Source organism: Arachis duranensis, chromosome 10 (genome assembly GCF_000817695.3).
Source record: "Arachis duranensis cultivar V14167 chromosome 10, aradu.V14167.gnm2.J7QH, whole genome shotgun sequence".
Lineage (NCBI taxonomy): Eukaryota > Viridiplantae > Streptophyta > Magnoliopsida > Fabales > Fabaceae > Arachis > Arachis duranensis.
Genome location: NC_029781.3, coordinates 102,576,968 through 102,590,732, shown reverse-complemented (window position 1 = coordinate 102,590,732; position 13,765 = coordinate 102,576,968). Strand labels below are relative to the sequence as shown.

The window sequence follows — 13,765 nt, the reverse complement described above, 5'->3', positions numbered from 1 at the left end:
TTAGAGAATTTTCTTTCATTTTTTTTAATTGTCTCAATTCTCAAATATGTGGGCCCAAACTTGGGCTCCTCTTCCAACCGTTTTGTTGGACACAGAATGCCTTTATTATTTTGAATTTCAAATTTGAATGTGTACAAAACAAACGGCCACATTAGCATAAAAATATTAATAGAAGAATAATACTACTAACATTAACATGGTGAATCACATCATATCATATCATATATCATCATAGTAATATTAATTATGATTATAATTTGTTATTGTTAGTGGTAAAGTTTGGACCTTTCTCAGGTTATAGTTACTACGTTGCGTAGTGAAACTGAAAAACATGGGGGACTCAGCTTGTCTCATGCAAATGCAACAACCATTCTGTTATGCTTCTGGGATTATCAATGAAGCCAATGAGGTTAATTCAAGAACTTGTCTCATATTATATTCTCATTCTTTAGTTTTAGCTGGTGTTAGTTTCTTATTTCACTAACTGCTTGCAGATTTTGTCTTAGTTTCTTTGTTTTTTGGATAATTTAGGGTGCAATTGATCAATAATAAACTACTTATTCTTTTGCTATTTTGACTGTTTTCTTTGTTTTCCTTTTTTTAACCTAAATTTTTCCTTAAATTTTCACTTGAATGCATGTGATTTTGAAAGAATGGGAACAGAAGATGAAAATTTCTAATTCGAGCTGGTATTCATTTCTTTTCTCATTATATGAACTGCTTGAAATTGCAAATCTTTGCTTAGGAACCCTATATCTGATTTTTCATGGACCATGAATTTTGCTTATTATTTTTTTTGTTAATCATTTGATGAGTTAGGTTTTCACATGCATGATATTATTGGGTGCAATTAATCATGAAAACTTGAAAAGACATTGTTTTTTTTTCTTCTCTATGTTGTATGAAGGTGTTTTACCTTGAAAAAACTGTGAAACTTTTCAGAGAAACCCGATTCATGCATTGGGGCAATCATCAGTTTCCTTTGGGAGGTTCATGTCAGAATCTCTTGCATGGGAGAAATGGTCAAGCTTCTCTCACAACCGCTACGTCGAAGAGGCAGAGAGGTTCTCAAGGCCTGGCTCAGTTGCTCAGAAGAAGGCCTTCTTTGAAGCTCACTACAAGAAACTCGCCGCTCAAAAGGCGGCTGCAGCAGCATTGCTCGAACAAGCAAACAATGCTGCTGCACAAAACAATAATGAAGATGAGCATGTCGACGAAGTTGCAAACAATGATGTTGCACAAAACAATGCTATTGATGATAATTCAGAGAGAAGAAGTTCAAGCACTAGATTGGTTGTCAAAGAAGAACAAGATTCCATTATCAGTGCCAATGGGAATTACTCAGTTTCGGATTTAGAGGCAAGTAGTACTATTTTGCCTCAAAGTAACAAGGTAGAAGAAGCTGTGTCAAAGATGGAAGAAGAACCTTTGGTTGGGAATTCAATGAAGATTGAATTGCAAAGCCAAAATGAAGATGCTGAAAAGATCCTTGAAACAACTCCAATTATGACACCATTACTGAAGGTGGTTATTGATATTACTTTCTTGGTTCACAATGTTTGTCTTTTTAGAAAATTTAATCTTAGTGTTTTATTCTTTGGTTTGATTGTTTAAGAATCAAGATCATAACATTGATTTAATATTTGATTATTTCAGCAGGGTTCAAGATATGATCAAGAAATTTTGCCTTCAGTTAGCAAGAAGAAACCACCAGTTTCTTCCTTCAAATTGCTAAAGAGCAATGCAACCTCCAAAGTTGCTTCTACACCAATCAAATCAACAGCAGCTACTCTTTCTTCAAAGAGAGATAACAGTAATATTGCTGCTACCCCAACTAGCAGCAGCAACAAGCATGCTTCATTACTAAGCTCTGCTGATAAAAGAAGATCTACTCCTTACAAGTCGGTCAATTTTACGCCGATTAGAGAACTTAATAGATTGACTGCATCAGTCATGAAGAAATTTGAAAGTGCAAGAGCTAGTGCTGGTTCCTCAAAGGCTTCAAAGGATGCATCATTAACTCCTCTAAGAACACCAACTATGGTTTGTCAGATTCTTTGCCATGTCTTTCACAATCTATATTTCTATGGTGTTAAAGTGTTGTCTTTTAAACGCAGACTTATAAGAAGGAGATGCCGATGCATTCTGCATTGACCCCATTAACAGAAAAGAAAAGGTACCTAATTCTAATAAGTTGTTAATTATGATGTAAAACTGTTTTTATATCCTGATTAGGTGCATTTGAGTTTTGTTAAACCATAGGAACAAAACTCCTCTTGATTTATCAAGCACAGGCAAAAATACAGCCAGCTCTAAATGGCGCTTGCTCTCAACAGAGTAAGTCATTTCCACTCTGATTGAAGGTGTTATAAGATTTTTCATTGTGCTATATGGATTTGGATTGTTTCTATGTTCAAATGTTATCCATGCCAGACATAATGTAGAGTTTGTCAATAGTTGAAACATGCTATCTTTAGTTTCAAGGACCACAAATTTACACAACCTATCTCTGGCTTAAAGAAGTTTTATGGCTTTTGTGAATACTCTTCTTTACATTAGTATTTACAATGTTTCTACTTGAATGCAGAAATAAAATGAGATCCCCAATGATATCCTCACCTTTCAGCTTGAGGACAGAAGAAAGGGCTGCAAGAAGAAAGAAGGTTCTGCCATCAATCAAATTTAGTTTGTTATCAGCTTTAATTAACCTTATTACAAATAAAAATGAGAATTAATTAACTGAGTTACTAAATTACTTGCCTTTCCTTTCTCTATTGATCTAAATCAATTTCAGAAACTTGAAGAAAAGTTCAATGCCAATGAGGCACAAAAAGTGCAACTTCATACAAAACTCAAGGTTGGATGACAAATAAAATTTAATACCAAGTGTCTGTTACTATGAACAATATCTAGTTCCTCAGTTCAGTTTAAGCACCAAATCATTCAATCCCCTCATTTTGCAGGAAAAAGCAGAGACAGAGATCAGAAAACTTCGCCAAAGTTTTTGCTTCAAAGCAAGGCCACTACCTGATTTTTACAAGGAAAGGAAAGAATCAAACAAGGAGACACAGAAGGTATCTTAAACTGTTTGCAATAATAATATAATCTTCATTCCCATTTTCTCCTCAAGCTTTGTTTGGTTAAAAATATTGTTCTTAATCTCCATGCGGTTCCGGATAATTGAGTCCTTATAAAATTTGATTTGGTTCTTAGAACAACAAAATTCTGTTTTCTGTCCTATTTTCTCTTTCATTTTCACAAGATCCTGAAAATGAAAATAGAAAATAAAAACGCAAACCAAACACACTCTTAATTTTTCTAATTGTAATTTATACTTTCAGGATCCACAGATACAATCTGAATCAAGAAAGGCTACTCCTCATAGTCAGAGACCTTACAATGGCAGTGGCACCATCAAGAACTTCCAGGAAAAGACTCAGCGCCGCACCTTTGCTCATCATCTGAGTACTACTCTTGAGAATACATCACCAAATATTCAACAAGGAAACCTCAAGAATAGGAATCACAAACAATGATCATGCTTCATGATGTAGCAGATGAAAGATCAGTTTGAACTTGTAAATGTAGCTTGAAGGAAATGCACCACATTAGGCACCATTTGTTCTCTGTTGTATTCTTGGTATATAACACAACATTAGTAACCAACTCTGACTGTTGTTCTTCCTTTTGTTTTTTGTATCCTCAATATATTCAATTGAGCTATTCTTACAATCCTTTTTTCGTTCTCTTTATAATTTGGAAAGAATAAGAAAGTAAAAATATCTAATGAATCACACTGTATACTTTAGAACTTATTCATGCACACTAGCTAATTAAGTAATTTGATACGGAAGTACTTTTTGGTCCTTTATCAATAAAAATACAGTTAGACGAAATTCATAATTCGGAATCACATTGCATCATTTAAAAAACTGCACTTTACTCGAGCTTTCTCTGTGAAAATACTCTCCATCCGATCCTAACCTAAATTAATGTGATTAATAGCTAATGCAACATTTTAATTTATAGGTTATTAGTTTTAATCAATATTACAAATTAAATAAAAGTATCAAAAATAGTTTTCTATATGATATTTATGGAATTTTTGCAACATAAAACCGTAGCTTAGTGATTTTGAACATCATGCAAAATAATAATAATAATAATAATAATAATAATAATAATAATAATAATAATAATAATAATAATAAATTTCCACTACTTGTATTGTACATGTTATATTTTGAAATATCTATTTATCTATTATAATATGTAAAAACTAAAAAGAGATGCAAATAGTGTTTAGTGTTTACAGTGAGTAAATAATACGTTTAAACAGTTGGTTGATGCATTGGTAATATATTCCTATTTTTAATTGCTTCTCTTCTTTGATGGTTTGAGCTGGAAACTTTCAACTGTTCACTTATAAAGTGGGATAAACATAGTTGTTGCTGCATTATTGACTAATTTTTGTTATTTTTCTAACAAAACATGCAATTCTTAATCAACAATGCATAAGAAAATAGAGAAAAAAACAAATCTTAGACCATAGGTTTAACCGTTTATGGGTGCAAAACAACTAATCTCATTCCTCCAATATATAAATTCCAAGCAAGGTAATTCAACAATATTTATAGCATGTGTTACATGTAAAGAAAATTTTTTAAATCCCAAAAAACAAAATACATGCATTCAAAAGAGATTAGAGTGGCTATGGATGAATTAAACCCCAATAATAAGGAGCTGCTGTCAACTCATGGAGAAGGTTAGCGAATGCAAGTGGACAGATGATGGCATTCTTCAAGATTGTCTTCATCATCATCATCTTAATTCATTCCCTTTTCATTGTTTAACCACTTAAATATTCTGCATTGCCTATACTTTTCATTTGTGAATCTTTGCCACTCTTATTTCACTACAAGTATAACCTTCCAGACCATGAACATGAGATTCTCAATCTTGAAAAGCGTAGGTTCAGAAAAACAAAGAAGGTATTATTTTACAATGCAATGGTTATGTGACACAGTGACAGAATATGTTGACCTGATTTCTCTTGATAAGGTTTTGAATTAGTCCAATTTGTTCATAGCCACCAATCAATATCCCATTAACTAAAGCAAAACTAAATTTATCTGCTAAACTTTAGTTCATGCGCCTGAAATTTATTATCAGATGGTTTGGAAGAATTTGAGTGTAACATACACATGAACCGAAATTCAAAAGGTAAATAAGGACAATAATCAATTTTTTTTTTGGTGACTGGACAAAAATCAATATGAAAATGATCAATATTATGAATGCAATGAAAGTGGACTTCCGGTATTCTTCTGGTGCTTCCTTGCAAACTGGAACGGCTGGACCCACCGCAGACCCCCGGCTGGACCAAAACAGGCATGTCCAAGAACAGTTGATGAAGTTCATTGGGGCTCCTCTCTGTATCAATCAGTGTGTCATGCCACTCTTGAATCTCTTGGATTGTGTCCATTATTGTCCCTGGTTGCTAAGTTGCTTTCTGCAAGAAAGTTTCATCCACCACATACAAATTTTCATATTTTGAGTAATCAAAGTTATTCCAACATTATAAAGTAGATATTCCTTCTCAGGTAATATGCAAATTTTCATGAAATGATTTGAAGTTCAGCCATCCATACCACTTTTATCATCAGGTTTCTTAACCACTTATATGAAAGCAATCATGGTGAGAATTCCATTCTCTGTTTTCTACCCTTATCTCCTGAAGAACCTTCCTCTGTTGCAGTTATTATGATTGTCTTGTTTCTGAGAATTCCTGTGAGTATTAGAATGATTGAATATTATGGATGCATGAAAAGCAAAATCGTAACTGCACAAGTTATCTCTTGTTGGAAAAGCTGTATGAATGATACAAGACATTAATAACAATGAAGAATAACAATAATAATGACGAATGAAAAACTAGCGAGTCAGCAACATAGAGTAATGTTGTGTGAGATAGAAAGAATTACCTGTTGAAGTTGTTGGATTACCAAATCCATCTCTTATCAACATAAATGGCGGGGATGTGGGAAATTTTGGGCCAAACCTGCGGGTCCTTCATCTCACACCGTTTACCCAGCAAAGGGCTTCCATAGATGGTGAGTCGTAACAGAGAGGCAGGCAGCTTTTCTCCGTCAATGTTCTCCAAATTGTAACAAAAATGAATAGATAATTGTTGGAGAGAGGTGAGGTGGGCAAGTCCCTTGCATTCCAACATCTCCACACTTTTAATGCTATCCAGTCTGAGATACTCAAGGGTGGCAGGCAACCAACCTTCCTTTGGGAGACACTTCACACTCTCACATTCACCTTCAATATAAAGATGAGTAAGCCCATGAAACAGCAATGCTACACAGCTGAGTTGTTTCTCGCAGTAGCTGATGGTAAGAGATCTCAAGCTACGCTGTGGATAAATAATCTGAGATGGATAAAGATGTGAGGCAAGTGAGTTGGGTGTGCGTAATGGCCTCCATCACCGACTCCGCTTGATGCTTTCCATTAATTGAAAGCTTATCCAGCAAAGGAGGTAGCTCCTCAATTCTCACTTCATTGCTTCCTTCTATGCGTAAAGAGGTAATCGCAGGACCTCTTGGAACACAACAACTGAGCTGCTCGCAATTCTCAATACGAAGTGACCGCAAAGATGGTAGTTGATTTGGCAAATCTCCTCTCAACATGGAACAATCCCTTATGATAAGCTCCCTAAGTCGAGGAAATGAATTCAACTCCAATGAACGCCATTCCTCCCAGCAAGGCATTGACTGAAATCTAAGAGTTTCAAGCATTGGAAATGGAGTCTCCAGACAAGATTCATCATTTCGGTAAAACTCAGCACCCACAATAGGAAGCCTTTCAAACATTGAAATTTCCAGGTGCTGCAAAGAGGGCAGCTGTCCAAGTGAAGGAAGCATACAACAATTCTTGAAATAACCCGAAAAAAAACCACCCAGTGTTATTTGGGTGATGTTGTGGTAAGAAAAATGTCCCACCCAATCTGGAAATGTTGTACCCCTGTAACCCCAAATTTGTAGTTGTTTCAAATTACTATGAGGTCGTAACTCTTCAAGTATATCTCTTTCAATTTGGGAATCAACTATATTCTCGCAATTTATCTGTCGACCAGTTCAAGATCAAAGATTGAATGCCATCCTTATCAAACATTTTTGCTTCCAAAGCTTCGCTGCTATTGACCACATTCTCCAATTTGCGAATGAAAATTGTTTGGTGTAGATTTGCAAGTGCTCCCAAATCATTAATCTTGTTCCCTTCACGCTTCCCAACAACATAGCTGCTTAAAACCTGCAAACTTGTCAATTTGCTCATGCCTTCCGGCATCTCATGCAAACGAGTCAGGCTAATATCAAGGTAACGCAAGTTTGTAAGATCTTTCATGCTAACAGGAAGGGCTGTTAGTTTCCAACATCCAACCAGCTTCAATGTTTGTAAATTGTACAAGTTGCAAAGTGTATCGGGCAATGTCATCATGTCGGTGTAAGACAAATCCAAGTAACGCAAATGAATCAACTCGCCTATTGAATCAGGCAATGATTCAAGAGGAAAGCGATAGAACGACAAAGCCCTCAGGTACTTCAACTTTGACAGCAAGATACAAGGTGCATTTTCCATGTTAAAAGGAATCTGTGAATTCAAATTGAGCCCAAGAAATGTCCTTGTGTGTTTTACTCGGTCACAAACTTCCAAAAGTTTTGAGATTGGATAATTGCCTTTGGCATTATGTGACAAATGGCGAGTTTTAATATCAACCTCAACTGCGTTCTCAAGCTCTTCAGCTCTGAAATGGAATTCTCCAGCAAATATCATTGCCAAATCATGCACCAGATCATGCATCACAAACTTGTTTTCACGAATCTTATGAGGTTGGAAAAATGATCTCGCAGTCAATTCATCAAAATATTCATCACCAACTTCTTCTGGAGTCTTTTTTCCTGCTGGTTGCAAAAAATTCTCTGCCATCCATAACAATATCAATTCATCTTTGCTAAATTCATAGTCTTTGGGATACAAAGAACAATAAACAAAGCACTCCTTTAAATACGAAGGAAGATAGTAATAACTGATTCTTAAAGCAGGAACAACCTTTATCTTATCATCGGAGTGTTCCCAGAAATCACTCTTCAATAAATAATTCCAATACTTGATATCAGAATTTCCACGCAATAAGCCTCCAAGGGCTTGAGCTGCCAAGGGCAATCCATCACACTTCTTTACAAGATCTCTGCCGACTTTTTTCAAGGTTGGATTCTCCATAAAACCAGTTGAGAGACGTGCGTGTTTTGAAAACACTAACCAACAATCTTCCTCGGACAATAAGCTTAGTTCATAAGGTGAGACAGTTTGCACCACAGAAGCTACTCTTTTACTTCTAGTAGTTATGAGAATTTTACTTCCCTTAACTCCTTTTCGAAAAGGTTTTAGAAGTTTATCCCAATCTTCGCAACTTTCACTCCATACATCGTCCAAGACAACAAAGAACTTTTTCCTTGACAACTTTTCTTTTAAATCATGCTGAAGCAAATTCAAATCCGTCAAGCTGCAAGAACTTGAAGTTATTGCCTCGATTATAGTCTTGGTGACCTTGAAAACATCAAACTCTTCTGACACACAAATCCAAGCTTGAAAATCAAAATTCTCCTTCACTTTGTCATCCTGGTAAACCAATTGGGCCAAAGTAGTCTTTCCTATCCCACCCATGCCGACAATGGGAATCACAGATACATCACTCTGACCACCAGTATCATCATCCAACAACAGTTTTAGTATGGCCTCCTTGTCTTCTTCCCTGCCACATACATCAGATGTTTCAACTAGAGATGTAGTGATCCTCCATGACATGTTCTCCTTAGGAATCTCTCTGAGACCAAGAGTGTCTTTTTGAATCACAAGAGACTCTATCCTATCAATGACTTCCTCCATCTTGTTTGCTACATCCCTATCTTGCAAATTGAGAAAACGAGAGAAACGAGAGAGGAAGGTACCTGGATCCTTCTGAGTGGCAGCTTTGGTGAAGACTTCATCCAGCAAGTCATCAGCAACATACATGGCATCTTTGAGACTATCAAGCCAGTTCTTGACAGCTCTCTCCTTGATCTGCTTCTGCTCAGCGTCGATGAGAAAGGCCTGAACAGCATAAAGATTAGTCTTCAACCTTTCAATCAGCTTCTGAGTAAGTTTCTTCCCTTTGATCCAGTTAACAACTTCAGGGGAGGACATCCTGTCAAAAACAACACTAAGAACGGAAGACAAAACAGCTTCTGCAGCCATGTCTCTGAAGAGAAGTGATCAGATCTGAAGGAACAAATGGTAAGGAAGGGGTTGACTTGGTTGACTGATTGGAGTAGTTTGTGGTTGTGGCTTATCTGTGTTGGGTGTTGAATATTTTTGTAGTGAAATAAAACGACTTCATGCTCTTATTGGCCTTCATCCTGTGTAGTTTTGATTATCTAATAATTCAAATTTATCTAAATAATCATGTTGTTAAATATTAAAAAAATTATTTACGTAAAAAAATTTAAACTTTAAACTTTAAATGATAAAACGAAATTACAAACTAAAGTTTAATTTAGTAAAATTTTTACTTTTTAAAAGTAATTTATAAAAGTAACTTTTAAAATATATCTTTTAAAAAATGGTAACATTTATATTTAAAAAATTAAATTTAAAATAACTTTCAACAAGTACAAATAATAATAATTGTATTTAGTAAAATAATTTTTAAAATTTAAAATATTATAAAAGACATAAATATAAATGTCAGATCCAAAAATTTATAAGAAGAGGACTAAATTAAATATAAAATAAATTAAAATATAATATAACAAAAAGTCAACAAAATATAATTTATAGTATATAGATCAAAATTAATAATTATATTATATAAAAATCAACATTCAACTACATACTTTAAGATTTTGGTATTTTTAAATTTGTTCTGCGATATTTCATATAACTAAAATTATCAACTTATCATTTGGAATAATTTTTGAAACATTCTCTTTTTCAATATATACAATCATATAATCTGTTAAAAATTCGTTTTTCATCTTGTTTTTATAATTTTTATTGTTTAAAAAGTCTATTCAATGGTTATTGTTGTCATAGAAAAAGTCAAAATAATAATTTTTTTATAGTTATGATTTTTTACATTAGTCCAAACTTATATATTTCAATAACTTTTCTATTATTTATATATTTATAAGCTTTTATTGTTTTTTAAACTTATTTTTTAATTACTACTAATATATTATAATACACATTATAATTTATACATATTAAGTTACTAACATGTAATTTTTTTAGTGTGTAATATATTAAAATATNTAAGGGAAGAAGATCAAAACTTTGACTACTATCGAAGGATTCGAGACTTCGAGGTAAAAGAGGCTTTAAAGCAGATGAAAAATGGCAGGACAATAGGACCTGATAATATCCCGATTGAGGTTTGGAAAGGTCTTGGAGAAAAATGCATCAAGTGGTTAACCAAGCTTTTTAATGAGATTTTAAGGTCAAAGAAGATGCCTGATGAGTGGAGAAAGAGCACCTTGGTACCTATCTACAAGAATAAAGGGGATATACAAAGTTGCGGAAACTATAGAGGGATTAAGCTTATGAGTCATACTATGAAGTTATGGGAAATGGTGATAGAACGGAGGTTGAGAAAAGAGACACAAGTAATAGAGAATCAATTTGGATTTATGCCAGGAAGATCTACCATTGAAGCGATATACCTATTAAGAAGGATGATGGAGAGATATCGTAGTAGTAAAAGGGACCTACATATGGTGTTTATTGATTTGGAAAAAGCGTATGATAGGGTACCAAGGGAGGTCTTATGGAAGGTTTTAGAAAATAGGAGAGTAAGGATCGCATATATTCGGGCAATCAAAGACATGTATGATGGGGCCACAACTAGTGTGAAGACTCAAGGTAGTGTGACAGAGGAATTTCCTATTGGTATAGGATTACACCAGGGATCATCCTTAAGTCCATACCTTTTCACATTAGTCTTGCATCTTTAAGTCTATACCTTTTCACATTAGTCTTAGAAGTACTCACAAAGCACATCCAAGAGCCTGTGCCATGATGCATGCTTTTTGCCGATGATATTGTCCTTATGAGAGAGTCAAGGGAAGACCTAAATAAGAAGTTGGAGTTATGGATAGAAGCTCTAGAAGTGTATGATTTGCGCATAAACCGTAGCAAGACGGAATATATGGAATGTAAGTTCAGTCTGAGAAGGGAAAACCCCAATATAGAGGTGAAGATTGGAGAAAACATTCTAGAAAAAGTTAAAAGTTTTAAGTATCTTGGGTGCATCATACAAGATAATAGAGAGATTGAACAGGATGTAAATCATAGGATCCAAGCAGGTTGGTCAAAATGGCGGAGTGCATCTGGTTTTATATGCGACAAAAAAGTGCCTTTAAAACTTAAAGGTAAATTCTATCGCACCGCTATAAGACCGGCTATGCTGTATGGTACGGAGTGTTGGGCGGCTAAAGGGGAGCACGAACATAAGCTGAGTGTGGCAGAGATGAAGATGTTGAGATGGATGAGTGGTCATACGCGATTGGATAAAATAAGGAATGAAGATATAAGAGAGAGAGTTGGAGTAACACCAATTGTGGAAAAGATGTTTGAATCGCGTCTCAGGTGGTTTGGACATGTGAGAAGAAGACCGATAGAACATCCATTCAGGAGGGTGGATGAGATGGAAGATGGACAAAGGGCGAAAGACAGAGGAAGACCTAAGAAGACTATCCATGAGGTGGTCAAACGAGATCTACATGTAAACGGTCTCTCTATAGACATGATACATGACAGAGCACAATGACGTCATTTAATTCATGTAGCCGACCCCACTTAGTGGGACAAGGCTTGGTTGTTGTTGTTGTATAACTAACTAAATCTTTGTTGTATCAATGTTCAAATCTTTCATCATAATTTTTTTTATTATTTACCACACAAAAAATGAAAATTTTATACTTTTAAAAAATTTTTTTTTACCAAACTAAGCTTAAGTATATAAAATAACAAGTTTAATCACCCGTGCTATGCACGTGATAAAATTGAAATTATAATTTTAAATTATTTTGTTAAAATTAATTTAAATTATAATAATTTGATTAATAAAAATATACATGTTATGTATTATTTGTTTTTTTCTTAAGCTAGTGTTAAATATATTAACTCTAAAATAGTTATTAATTGGTTTTAGTAATCTACTTTCTTCAATAAACCAAACATATATACTCAATGTGACCATAAATAACTTAATAATATTTAGACCCACCAACAAAGTTTTATATATTATTTTACTGTCAAGTAAGAACATATCAAAATTAGCTCAAAATAAATAAGAAATTATTAGAGAATTCTAATGCATAAAATTCTTTAATAAACAATAAATAATCTAAATCTACTAAAAAACAACTCAACACTTTTCTTTGATGCCTGCAAAACATATACGTGAAATAATATTATATCAATGTTAGTATACATTTTTACAATTATCAACCGTATTTACTATACATGACTCATTCTTAAAAGTTATTCTATACACGTGTGCGGTCAGAAGATAAATTACTGGACTTTATTTTACTTTTCTAAATTATTATAATTATGCATTATTCATTAAATGCTAATTGTAATATTGTAATATAATTATAATAAATATATTTTTCTAAAATAAATTTAGAAGAGAGAATAGTACTTTCATTTTGGAGGAAAAATGAATTCTATGAGGAATTAACATTTCACTTTTATTAGTTGATAATGTATCAAATGTTGATTTTATATAATTATAATAAAAATATTTCTCTAAATTAGTATAATCATGCATTATTTGTTAAATGTTAATTGTAATATAATTATAATAAATATATTTTTCTAAAATAAATTTAGAAAAGAAAATAGTGATTTTATTTTAGAGAAAAAATGAATTCACGAGGAATTAACACCTCACTTTTATTAGTTGGAGAAAAAAATCAGTTTTAGTATATTTTGTCATTATTATACATTTTTCTCTAATCATATATCCACTATTTTCTTTTCTTTGTTTCAGCATTTTGAACCTGGGTTAAACTTCTATTATATGATAGAATTAATATGAGTATATTTTATTATTAAATAAACAAAGTTAATATAAAATAAAATTATACATAAAAAAAAGCAAAGAAAATAAAATTAAAATAGCAAAAGTGATAAAAAGATAGAAGATTAGAAAATATTAAATTTTTAACTAAATTAATTTATATTTATTGTATTCAATTTAAATAAGTAATAAATTATCTTATTTTAATTTATTTCTTAAATTTATATATAATAAAAATTAAATCAAATAATTAATATACATAATTTTAAATTGTGTGATATTTAAATATCTATTCAAATCAATTAATTGATATAATTAATTTATCATAATGAATTGACTTTAATGAGTTAAACAAAATAAAGCAGAAGCATGCTACGTTGATTCTATCATTAAAGGTAAAAATTCGATTTTTATATCATAAAATAGATAGAATAGATAATATAATAGACGGCGAGAAAGAGAATGATAAACATTTTAGATTCTAAGTTGTTTTATTTGAATGTTGCAATGTGGGTATCGCATTATTTTACTTATTCTACCCAATAGACTCTTTTAATTTGTAACTTTATTTCAGTATCAATGGAATATCACTACCTTTAAGCACTAAATTAAAATTCAAAATGAAACTGAGAAAAAAAA

At 32.8% G+C, this 13,765-nt stretch overlaps 2 protein-coding genes across 4 annotated transcripts in view; one reads left to right on the top strand and one right to left on the bottom strand.

Moving 5' to 3' along the window:
• The first annotated feature begins 198 nt into the window (after positions 1–198).
• On the top strand, positions 199–3,684 carry LOC107471566 (protein WVD2-like 7). 2 transcript variants are annotated; one of them, XM_016091053.3, is made up of 9 exons: positions 199–409; positions 943–1,524; positions 1,660–2,043; positions 2,118–2,176; positions 2,263–2,337; positions 2,588–2,663; positions 2,795–2,857; positions 2,964–3,074; positions 3,342–3,684. In XM_016091053.3, exons 1-9 carry the CDS (start codon positions 332–334, stop codon positions 3,534–3,536), a joined length of 1,623 nt encoding a protein of 540 aa, XP_015946539.1. In that variant the 5' UTR covers positions 199–331; the 3' UTR covers positions 3,537–3,684. The 2 variants fall into 2 exon arrangements, with proteins under 2 accessions (XP_015946539.1, XP_015946538.1); XM_016091052.3 differs by having other exon boundaries at positions 1,657–2,043.
• Positions 3,685–5,127: 1,443 nt separating this feature from the next.
• Positions 5,128–13,765, bottom strand: part of LOC107471557 (putative disease resistance RPP13-like protein 1) — a 29,052-nt gene continuing 20,414 nt past the window's right edge. The window contains exons 2-4 of one of the 2 annotated variants that reach the window (XM_021134256.2): positions 5,985–6,288; positions 5,652–5,788; positions 5,128–5,512 (exon numbers count right to left, since the gene is read on the bottom strand). In XM_021134256.2, the coding sequence (XP_020989915.2) occupies positions 6,002–6,288 (287 nt within the window). In that variant the 3' untranslated portion in view covers positions 5,128–5,512; positions 5,652–5,788; positions 5,985–6,001. Of the gene's footprint in view, positions 5,513–5,651; positions 5,789–5,984; positions 6,289–7,101; positions 8,113–13,765 lie in introns of those variants that run through there. The other variant, XM_052255497.1, reaches the window with a different exon arrangement.